The sequence below is a fragment of the Dendrobates tinctorius genome, unplaced genomic scaffold (assembly GCF_039654945.1).
Source record: "Dendrobates tinctorius isolate UK_male_01 unplaced genomic scaffold, ASM3965494v1 ptg000057l, whole genome shotgun sequence".
NCBI lineage: Eukaryota > Metazoa > Chordata > Amphibia > Anura > Dendrobatidae > Dendrobates > Dendrobates tinctorius.
Window position 1 is genome coordinate 2,790,199 of NW_027361725.1, and position 11,245 is coordinate 2,801,443.

General features: G+C 46.3%; 1 protein-coding gene across 1 annotated transcript; it reads left to right on the top strand.

The window, feature by feature from the left end:
* The first annotated feature begins 4,521 nt into the window (after positions 1 to 4,521).
* LOC141091906 (uncharacterized) lies at positions 4,522 to 7,099 on the top strand. The gene is made up of 3 exons (XM_073577683.1): positions 4,522 to 5,067; positions 5,750 to 6,175; positions 6,459 to 7,099. The coding sequence occupies exons 2-3, from the start codon at positions 5,750 to 5,752 to the stop codon at positions 7,002 to 7,004; spliced, it is 972 nt and encodes a 323-aa protein (XP_073433784.1). The 5' UTR covers positions 4,522 to 5,067; the 3' UTR covers positions 7,005 to 7,099.
* The last annotated feature ends 4,146 nt before the right edge of the window (positions 7,100 to 11,245 follow it).

The window sequence follows — 11,245 nt, forward strand, 5'->3', positions numbered from 1 at the left end:
CAGTTATCTCAACGGCAGTTAGTCACGACAGGAGTCAGGACCCCACACTAAGCATCTGTCTCTTTTGGGTATGTCTGCTGAGTAAACACTTCTTATTACTTGGATCTAGCTTTTCTATTAACCCTCTTAGGGGTACTTCGCACTAATTGAGATCGCTAGCGAGATCGCTGATGCGTCACCGATTTTGTGACATAACAGCGATCTTGCTGTGTGTGACTCGCATCAGCGACCGGCCCCCCCGGCCGGGTATCGCTGATGGAGCAAGAATGTCCTGGGCCATTTTTTGATCGCTGGTCTCCCGCTGGCCAGCACGCATCGCGTGTGGCAGAGGGAGGCCAACGATCAGCGAGCTCCCAGCGCTGTAAGCGCGCTTAGTTACCCACTGTGTACCCTGGATACCAGCTCCCAGCGCGAGCACGCTGGTATTCAGGGTACACAGCGGGTAACTAAGCAACGAGCGCACTTAGCTATCCGCTATTTTCCCTGGATACCAGCATCCTCGCTTGTTCTGATCGCTGGTGAGATCTGCCTGCTTGACAGCTCACCAGCGATCATGTAGAGACGCACCAGCAATCCTGACCAGGTCGTATCGTTGTCGGGATCGCTGGTGCGTCGTTTAGTGTAACGGGACCCTTACTCCTTCACCATGTTTACATAAGCCCTCACAGTGTTTGCAGTTAATCCTCACTCTCCTTCGCTATCCCCAAAGCCCAGCACCCTCTAAACAAATAATCATCTCCCCTTCCCTCCCCACCTGACCTCCTCTGCTGACCTGCTCCTCAACCTCAAATCTGTCCTAATAAAACAAGCCAACCACTCTCCTTCTCCCACCTGCTCTTCCTTTCTCTGCTTCTCCTCACTGCTGGTGACATATCTCCCAATCCTTGACCTCCACAGCTCATACCCACCATTACTACCCCTTCCTACCTAAAAAGAACTGCCGCAATCTTTCCAACATAAAACCTGTGCCAATGACAGCCACCCCCCTACTCCCTCTCTCTGGAGCACTCTGGAATGCCGGCTCCATCTGCAATAAGCTTCATGTGATTCATGACCTCTTTCTCTCTCGCAATCTTGCCTTCCTCAGGCTCACAGAAACATGGCTGACACCCTCTGACACCGCCTCCCTTGCTGCGCTGTGTTACGGCGGCCTCCAGTTCACCCACAACCCTCACCCTGGCAACAGACACGGTGGAGGAGTGGGTCTTCTCCTTTCCTCTAACTGCACCTTTAACCCAATCCCTCCTCTTCCCTCTATATTCCTCCCCTCTTTTGAAGTCCACTCTGTCCACATCTACTCTCCCTCCAACCTCCAAGTGGAAGTCAGATACCGACCTCCAGGCCCTACCACTGTCTTCACTGACCAATTCTCTACCTGGCTTCTTCACTTTCTTTCCACTGACATCCCCACTATCATCATGGGTGACTTCAACATCCCCACTGATACCCTTCAGTCAGCAGCCTCCAAACTCCTGTCCCTTACTTCATCCTTTGGACTTACTCAGTGGTCCTCCTCAGCCACCCACACAGACGGACATACATTAGATCTGGTCTTCACCCGCCTCTGCCCTCTAACTTCACCACCTCCCCTCTCCCTCTATCCGACCACTATCTACTCACTTTCTCATCCCTGTCCTCCTCTCCTGTCACCCATGTCCAGCAACATGCGCACCACCGCAGAAACCTTGCACACCCAGACACCCACACACTCTCTAACTCTATTCTACCACTGGCAACCATATCCTCACTCCACGACACCGAGAGTGCCACTGCTTTCTACAATTCCACTCTCTCATCAGCTATTGACAGGGTCACCCCTCTCGTTCAGGGCAGAGTGCGACGTACCAACAGACAACCCTGGCACAATAACTCCACTAAAAAGCTCCGGCAAGTGTCCAGGATTGCAGAGCGCCTTTGGAAGAAAACAAATTCGCAAGACGACTTCACTGCAAACAGGCAACACTTGCTTTGAAATCTGCCCTCACCTCTGCTAAACAGGCCTACTTCATAACCCTCGTATCTTCCCTATCCTGCAAGCTCAAACAGTTATTCAAAACTTTTAACTCCCTCCTCCACCCCCCACTGCCCCTCCTAACTCCCTCATCTCTGCTGAAGACTTTGCCACACACTTCAAAAATAGGATCGACCAAACAATAATAATATAATTTTTATTTATATAGCGCCAACATATTCCGCAGCACTTTACAATTAAGCAGGGACATGTACAGACAATAAATTCAATACAAGTTAAGACAATTTAAACAGTGACATTAGGAGTGAGGTCCCTGCTCGCAAGCTTTCAATCTACAAGGAAATGGGGGGGGCACAGTAGGTGAAAAGTGCTTGTTAATTCAGGTCTGGCAATTATAATAAATAGGGATTTTCATATAAAGCTGCATGATCCGGTCATCAGCCCGTGTGTTTAAGTGCAATAGTCAAGTATCAAGTGCAGTTATCGCGTGCATGGAGGGTGTGGAGACAGATGAATAGTAGGGTGCAGGTTCAGAATAATATTTGGAAGGAGGGAACAGGGCAAAGTTAGCTTACTGAGTAGTTGATGTGGTAGGCTTGTTTGAAGAGATGGGTTTTCAAAGCGCGCTTGAATAGGTCGGTGCTAGGTATCAGTCTGATCGTCTGGGGAAGTGCATTCCAGAGAGCTGGAGCAGCACGAGAGAAGTCTTGGAGACGGAGGTGCAAGGTTCGGTTTACGGGGGATGTTAGTCTTAGGTCATTTGTAGAACGGAGGGCACGTGTAGGGCGATAGACAGAGATGAGAGAGGAGATATAAGGCGGTGCAGAACAGTGGAGAGCTTTGTGGGTGAGAGAGATGAGTTTATACTGGACCCTGTAGCGAATAGGTAGCCAGTCTAATGACTGGAACAAGATGGAGGCATCGGTGAAGTGGCTGGACAGAAATATGACCCTGGCTGCCGCATTCAAGATGGATTGGAGAGGAGAAAGTTTGGTAAGAGGGAGACCGATCAGAGGAGAGTTGCAGTAGTCCAGACGAGAATGAATAAGAGTGACAGTAAGAGTCTTAGCAGTTTCAAAGGTGAGAAAAGGTCGGATTCTGGAGATGTTTTTTGTCACGCCGTTCTGTTTGTATTTGGTTGTCGGCGTGACAATGCATGTTTTTTGCTTTGTTTTTTTTAAGCCCTTACTCCTTTCCCCCTAATTAAGCTGGGATACTGCTGGCTTTTACCTGTATGGAGCTTGCTCAGTTCCCTGCTCTGCAGCATAGCTGCACATGTGGTGTTAGGTCTTTGCTCTGCTGCTTGACCATTCACATGTGCGGTCCCTGGTCGCCGCTGTGGAAGCTGTCCATGAGTTGTGAGGTCATTTGCAGCTGGTGCATGACTTTCCACGTGTGTCTTGGCTGGCAACCATGGCCAGGTGCACTAAGCTGCAGTTCCTGCACTGATTGTGCTGCAGTGGTTTCTGTGTGTGCTTAGGGTGTGCGCAGCCACACCTTCCCTGCTTTTATCAGGGTTAGTGTGTGTACTTGAAATGCTGTCCCCAGCCAATTGCTGAGGGGCAGCTCCTTTATAAGCTGACCCTGCCCTATGGGCGGGGCCAGAGCTGCTCACAAAGCTCCTGGACTTTGCTATGTGTGTCTCGAGTCTGTGGACCTCGTCCGTCTCAGTTATGGTACCAAATTCCCTGCCTTGATTCCTGCTTTGTCCTGTTCCCTCGCCCTGCCCCGGAGGTGGTATATCCGGGCCTGATCCTGTACCTGTCCTGACCCCGTCTAAATTCGCCCTGGCCTAGAGGCGGTGTATCCAGGCTTGAATCCTTGATCCTGTACCTGACCATGTCTGAACTGTCTGCTATGTTGTGTTCCTGGAATCCCTCTGTGTTTGGAGCCCTGCAGCCAGTGACTCTGACTCTTGTAACCGGTGTTCCTGCTGAGCATCTACCATGCTGTGCTCTGACTACCATGCGGTGCTAGCTCCATGCAGGCCCAGCAATCCTGCGGTTTTAGCACCATCACGTTTGAGTTCCTTCCTAGGTCCGATGTCCGGATCCTGACGACCGCAGTCTGGAACCTGATGACCGCTGCCTGGAGCTGGATGACTGCAGTGGTGCCTGTAGGTCGTGTTGGATATCCAGAACCAAACGACTCCTGTCTGATGTCCGCCGGTGACTCTGATGTCCTGTGGGTGACCCTGATGTCCTGATGACCTCTTGTTTCCTGATGTCGTGTGTCCTGATGACCTTGTGTGTCCTGGTTTTGTCTATGTACTGTGACTTTATTTTAAGTAAACTTTACTTTATTTATACCTGAAGTTGTGTGGTGTCATCAAGTCCTACGTGTCCTTGTCCACATGCTCAGCTGCCACAGAATCACGGTCGCTGCCCTTCCCTAGTTCGGGTAGGCCCGAGTCCCCCTCTGTGGTATAGAGGGTCCATATTGCGTCCCCTCGCCATGGCGAGGAGGCGCCTGCTGGGCCGCGTCTGCAGTCGTGACATTTTTAAGATGCAGGTGACAAGAGGGAGTGAATGATCAGATATAGGGAGTAAAGGGCCTTTTACACTAAACAACGCACCAGCGATAACGATAGCGATCCGACCAGGCATAGATCGCTGTTGTGTCGTTACGTGATCGCTAGATAGCTTTCAAACAGTCCACTCTCGTCAACGACTCTAGAGAGATCAGCGATCTGCATAGCGACCTCGTTGCTCGTTGAGTACCTTTCACATTACTAAACAAAAAACGATTCAGACCTCGGTGGGCGTGCTTCAGCGTTTAATTTACAACGCCCCCCAAAGCGCCGATTGGTGGTCACCGCTACGCTGTCATTGGCCGGCGGCGTCATTAAAGAGGACGTAATAGCGTTACAGTTTAAATCTCTGGAGCGCCGTGGTTAGCTTAAACCAGCATTTTTCTCCCTAGAGACAACAGTGCATTTTTGGTTCGATTTCGCTATTCGACCTTCAGCAACCCTCTTGAAGGATCATCATCATCATTGGTTATTTTCAAATACCTCCATTTTGAATATCATCTCAACAGTGCAAATTTTTTTATATTTTTTCTCCCTAACTTTCGGAATTTTCGCAACGTCAAAGGTAAGTTTATCTTGGTTCCAAAGTTTTATTTATTTTTTTATGCCCTTTTTTTTTTTTTTTTTTATTTTATCGTTTTATTTTTGTGTACTGTAGAAACCGCGCCCGCCCCCATTTTTGTAATTGTTGAACGGGATACCTTTCTAGGACAGCGACCAAGCTTATGCGATTCAAACTCTTTTTTATTGTGTCTATGTTCATTTTGTCCATATGCACATGTCCGAGCAGCCATTTTAGTTTTGAAACCGCGCCCGCCCCCATTTTTGTAATTGTTGAACGGGATACCTTTCTAGGACAGCGACCAAGCTTATGCGATTCAAACTCTTTTTTATTGTGTCTATGTTCATTTTGTCCATATGCACATGTCCGAGCAGCCATTTTAGTTTTGAAACCGCGCCCGCCCCCATTTTTGTAATTGTTGAACGGGATACCTTTCTAGGACAGCGACCAAGCTTATGCGATTCAAACTCTTTTTTATTGTGTCTATGTTCATTTTGTCCATATGCACATGTCCGAGCAGCCATTTTAGTTTTGAAACCGCGCCCGCCCCCATTTTTGTAATTGTTGAACGGGATACCTTTCTAGGACAGCGACCAAGCTTATGCGATACAAACTATTTGTTATAAAATGTATGTCCGTACCTAAATGAAAGAGTTCTCACCATTTCCTTTCTTTTTTATTACAGATGGCATCAAGTAGCCAAGTTGCTAACAGCCAAGAGTTCATACGCCTATTTATTGAGATGTATCGCTCACTGCCCTGCCTATGGAAGGTGAAGTCTCCTGATTACAGTAACAAATACAAGAAGAAGGTTGCATATGAAAAACTTGTCAATCTATATCAAGAAAATCACCCAAGCGAAACAGTTGACGAGGCTGTTATTAAAAAAAAAATTCAAGCTCTACGCACAGTGTTCAAAAAGGAATTGAACAAGGTGGAAAAGTCAACAAGGTCTGGGGCAGGTACCGATGAAGTGTATGTTCCGAAGTTGTGGTACTACAACTTGCTGGAGTTTACGCGAGACCAGGAAATCCCCAGGGTTATGCACTGTTCTATGTCACTGCCACAAGAGGAAGAAACAGTGACACGGCCTGATTCCCCTCTAGTCGATGTAAGTATGTTTTGGGTTTCCCTCCAATAACCTATGATACATATATATGTACATGGTACAGTTGAGTTTTAGTCATTAAGTTGATGATTTGTAACTTTGTTCACAGCTGATACCTCTTCATTTTAAATTGGTTTATCATTACATAATTTCTACACATTTTGTCGATGACAGTACGTAGCCAGTACCAATGTTCACACCCCCTCTTAATAAATTATTGTTATGTGTTTAAAAAACACTCGTTTTACTTTTTCTGTGTTTTAACCTTTTTTTTCTGTTCTTGCAGCATGTAACAGAAGAGGTGTCACCTACACCATGTGTAATTCCTGAAACCCCTGCAACATCAAACCCAACCGACGAGGAGGCAGAGGAGGCAAGTGTGTCCGTGGGAGCGTACACTGTGCAAAGGCGTAACCCTGTGAGTAGAAAAAGAAAGGCCACCGCTCCACCTTTTCCTGAGTTTGTCGATATAGCAAAGAACATATTGTCGCTGCAGGAAAAGCAAGCCATTGGGGGCTTTGCGCACATGGTGGACGAAAGACTTCGGTCTCTGGACGTTACACAAAGGCTTCAGGCTGAGAGAATTATATTCGAAGCGCTAAATAAAGCTGCTGTTGGACAACTAAAAGACAGTTATATTCTGGTGGATTCCCAAGCAATGTCAATAACCCCAAGGCCGCAGACACAAGAACAGGTAACAAGCACGCCAAGAAGGGCGATTCAGCCGCTACACAGCATGAACTTTGGAACCCCACATTGGCAGTCTGGCCCATTCATAAATCCTGGAAGGCAGCAACTGAATGACTCAGACTTAAGTTACACTCAATTATAGTTGTTATGTTAACTTTTTGTATTAACAAAATTGTTTGGTTTTTCTTTTTTGTTTGTTTATAAAAAATAAAAAGTGTAATTAAAATCTTTGCTTTACACATGACTACAATTCCAAGTCCTTTCTAGACTGAGACAAAAATTGTTTTGCCAGTTAGGCTTTTTAATTTCTTTCTTTAAGACTGATTTTTAAACAAACCATGAAAGTTTAACATATGTCAACATGACATAGACAATTTTTTAAAACAAAACAAAAAAAAATTAAATGTTATCACCCTGCGGTTGGGCTGCCACAAATTGGTCCAGCATCACTCCGAGTTGGTGTAACGCAGACATCGCCCTCCTGTGTGCTGCCAAGAGTTCAGGTAAGGTTGGTATTTCTGTTGAGGAAATTTACATTGTTGATGGCGGTTTTGTAAATGTCCATGCATACGGTGCCATAGTATGTGGAGCAGCATATGGTGGCATAATGTGGGTTTGGTAGCAAATGGGCCATATCCAATGGATCGCAATATGGGGCCATAGTGTTAAGTGGCAGCAGATGGGTGCATACGGTTCATGCTTGTGGTGAAACACTTACGTTTTTGTTGCGCCTCTGACTCTTCAGAAGAGGAGATAACAGTCCTTCCACGTCGAGTGGCAACACGTACTAGAAAAAAAAATGTCTAAATAAAGAGTATGCCAGCAACTGTTACACAAATTATAATTTCACACATGCTTAAAAAAAAAAAAAAAAAAAAAAATTATTACCGGAGGTCGAGTCAGCTCCAGCTTCCCGGAGTGATACTGGAGAAAACACACCAATTGGGGATGAAGTGGAGGAAGCAATTTGTGGTTGAGGCGTTGAGGGGGGCGAGGGGGTCCTTACGGGCTCAGGTATCTAAAAATATGAAATTGAGCATTGAACATTTCCAAAGCGGTGAAAACATAAAAAAAAAGAAACGGTATTGTAATACTCCATTATTGTTTCCTCCCTGGAATAAACTTTGGTTTTTATTTTCCGTTCGGCTTATGTGAACCATGACTTCTTTCCCCCCCCCCTATTCTTGTAATTTTCAACCCAATAACAATACTAATAACATGAACAAACGCATTTTATACACTTACGGACTCTGCTTCAGGAGATGCTTGCACCGCCTGGCTTGCGTGTGCTGCGGGGGATGTTGGTGCTGCAGGTGCTGATGGGGCTGGGGCCGCCGCATGCGCCGCTGTTTGGAAAAAACAAAACTGAGGGCAAAACGACTTATATTTGCGTTGTGCAATTTCACTTGTGCGAATCATATTTTTTTTTTTTTTTTTTTACACTGTAAACCCAGTTGGAAAAAAAAAAAAAAAAAACAGAAAAAAGTTTAAAACATACTATCTGGAACACTCACCTCGGTCCCTCCGCACTTGTTGTTGGAGGCTGGTGAGGAGGTCTCTTGAGCGAAAGCGCAGATCTGCCAGTTTTTTTCTGATTTGCGTTGTGGTGCGTTCAACTCCGAACCGGCGTAACAGTCCTCGCCTGATCCTACGCAACACAGCCCGCTTGTGTCTCATGGGGTGTGCATGCGCCTGTCCACACGCATAATCGCGCCTCTCCATCTCCTGTACCAGGAAACGCATTTCGGCCTCCCCCCAAGGTGTAGCTCTCTGTCTACCAGCCATTGCTTCCTGTTTTGCTTTCACAACGCAGCAGGGACGGCCACAAGAACGTCGTGACGTCACGACGTTTTCCCGCCTCATTTGGTGACGCTACTGCGTACTTTTTGTTCTGGTACTACTGCGCGCTTATCGGTGACGCTATAGAGTCCACTTAAGGGCGGTTGTAAAATGGCGTGTTAACGGATCGCTACAGTGCTGATACTGTGTCTCAGGGCTTTGTTATTTTTTTTTTCTTTTAAAAACCAGTAACACTTTGAAAAGTAGCAACTATGTGAATTTATTGTTGTTTTTATCACACAAGAATGAAATAAACATGTTAAATAAACACTTTTGCTGTCTAGATTTCATGCTGCCAAGTAACAGCACCAGGCCCATTAAAATATTGGCAGTATTCGTCCCTGCAGGCCTTAGCATCATCACGGTTTCTTCCCCTTGCCAGTGCTTGAAGTCCAGGTACTGCGGGATCATTGTCGCGCCACCTACCAAGAACAAGCTGACCATTTGTTGTGTCAACAGAGTCCACAAAGGCAGGCGGAGTGTAATCATTTGCATCGCGGCGCCGCAGAAAATTGTGCAGCACGCAACAAGCCATAACGACCGAGTCAATGGATTGCAACTTTAGGTTTATGGGTGTGTGGAAAATCCGAAAGCGGCTGGCCATGATGCCAAACGCATTCTCAACAACCCTTCGTGCCCTTGACAAACGGTAGTTAAATATACGTGTTTGCTCCGTCACACTTTTTTGTTGGTACGGTTTCAGTAGATTCGCATGCAGCGCGAAGGCTTCATCACCGACAAAAACAAAGTTGAGGTTGGCGGTTGTCTCTGTGTTGGGAGGCAGGTTCAGGTCACAATTGGTCAATCGCTCGCCAAAAAGTGTATGTTCTAACACTCCACCATCTGAAATCCTGCCGTTCATGCCAACATCAACATTTATGAACTCGTAGTTTGCATTAACAAGGGCCATAAGGATTACACTAAAATAGCCCTTATAATTGTAAAAATAGGATCCACTGTTTGGCGGTTGGGTGATCCTCACATGTTTACCATCCAAAGCCCCCCCACAGTTTGGGAACTGCCAAAGCCGCTCAAAATCAGAGGCAATATTTTTCCACTCCGCCACTGTTGTAGGAAACTGGATGTAGCTCCTGAGGCTTTGAACTATGGCATTGCATGTTTCAGGAATCAAACTGCTGAGCAGTGACAAAGAAACGGCAGAAGAAAATTGCAGATCTTTCAGTGATCGTCCGGTGGCCAGGAATCTCAGCGTCACGGTCAATCGTTCGTCTACCGGCACAGCAGCTCGCATTTTGGTATTTCTCCTTTCAATCAATGGCGTCACCCTGGCTAGTAAAAATTTGAAAGAGTCCTCTGACATCCGCAGATAGTTCTTGAAATCCTGAGGATTGTTCTCCTGCAGTTCTCTTACGAGCTGCATGTGTGAGAATTCGGACCTCTTCGCCAACCACTCTCTGGTCCACATGCGCCGCTTTCTTTTGGAACGCCTCTCTTGCATCTGTGCCTCTTCATGTAGCCGACCAGCCTCCAACACCAAAGCAGCAGCCACAATAGCACGCTCTGCGCCGTTCATGATATACAAACTGCAACATAAAATAAAATCAATAGACGATTTGATAACAAGAGCTTCATTTGTATAAAGCCAACACAATAATCATTAACAGTATTACTCTAAAAAAAAAAAAATTGGTACTATTAAAATACATACCTGGCAAACAGAGTTGTTCTTTTGATGAATAAAATGAATCCACTAATAAAAGCGCAATAGCGATTACAATAGGGACGCCGAAGCAACCGCGTTGTGAAAGCCGTTAAAATATATACGCTGTAGCGACTCACACTGGAACCAAACCGGTTAACATCCAATATGCTTGGGAACAAAGTGTTGAATGAGGCGTTCAAGCGTTGTCTTTTATACCTTTTTTGTCAGATACATTTCGCACATTGTCAGCGCTTTGAAGACCAATAGGGAAGAGGAGGCGTGGCAGGTAAGTCACGCCTGTGTCGCTGAGCCATGCGTCGTTATTGACGTCGCTCATCGTTTTAAAAGCTTCAAACACAACGATAATTACTGGACAGCGGGACGTCAGCGATGGAAAAATGTACCTGCACATTCGAGCACGATCAGCGATAGCCGACGGGGGGTCCGGTCGCTGCTACCTTTCACACTTAACGAGATCGCTAGCGTGATCGCTGTCGCGTCACAATATCGGTGTCGCTTGAGCGATATCATTAGCGATCTCGCTTAGTGTAAAACCCCCTTAAAGGAAAGTTCAGTGTCGAATATGACCGCAAGACAGCGGGCATGCTGCTTGGGAGTTATGGTTGAACCCTCCAGGGTTATTTAGATGTTAGATAGAGTGAGGTTAGTAGAGGGGAGAAACACAAGAAGTTCAGTTTTGGAGAGATTTAGTTTCAGATAGAGGGAGGACATGATGTTAGAGACAGCAGACAATCCTTGGTATTTTGAATTAGGGTAGGGGTGATGTCAGGGGAAGAAGTGTATAATTGGGTGTCATCAGCATAGAGATGATACTGGAACCCAAATCTGCTGATTGTTTGTCCAATAGGGGCAGTGTATAG

Excerpts from the sequence above, each read along its gene's own strand:
- LOC141091906 (XM_073577683.1), top strand. The coding sequence starts at position 5,750 with ATGGCATCAAGTAGCCAAGTTGCTAACAGCCAAGAGTTCATACGCCTA. Across the intron at positions 6,176-6,458 it reads CTGATTCCCCTCTAGTCGAT|CATGTAACAGAAGAGGTGTC; the intron begins GTAAGTATGTTT and ends CTGTTCTTGCAG.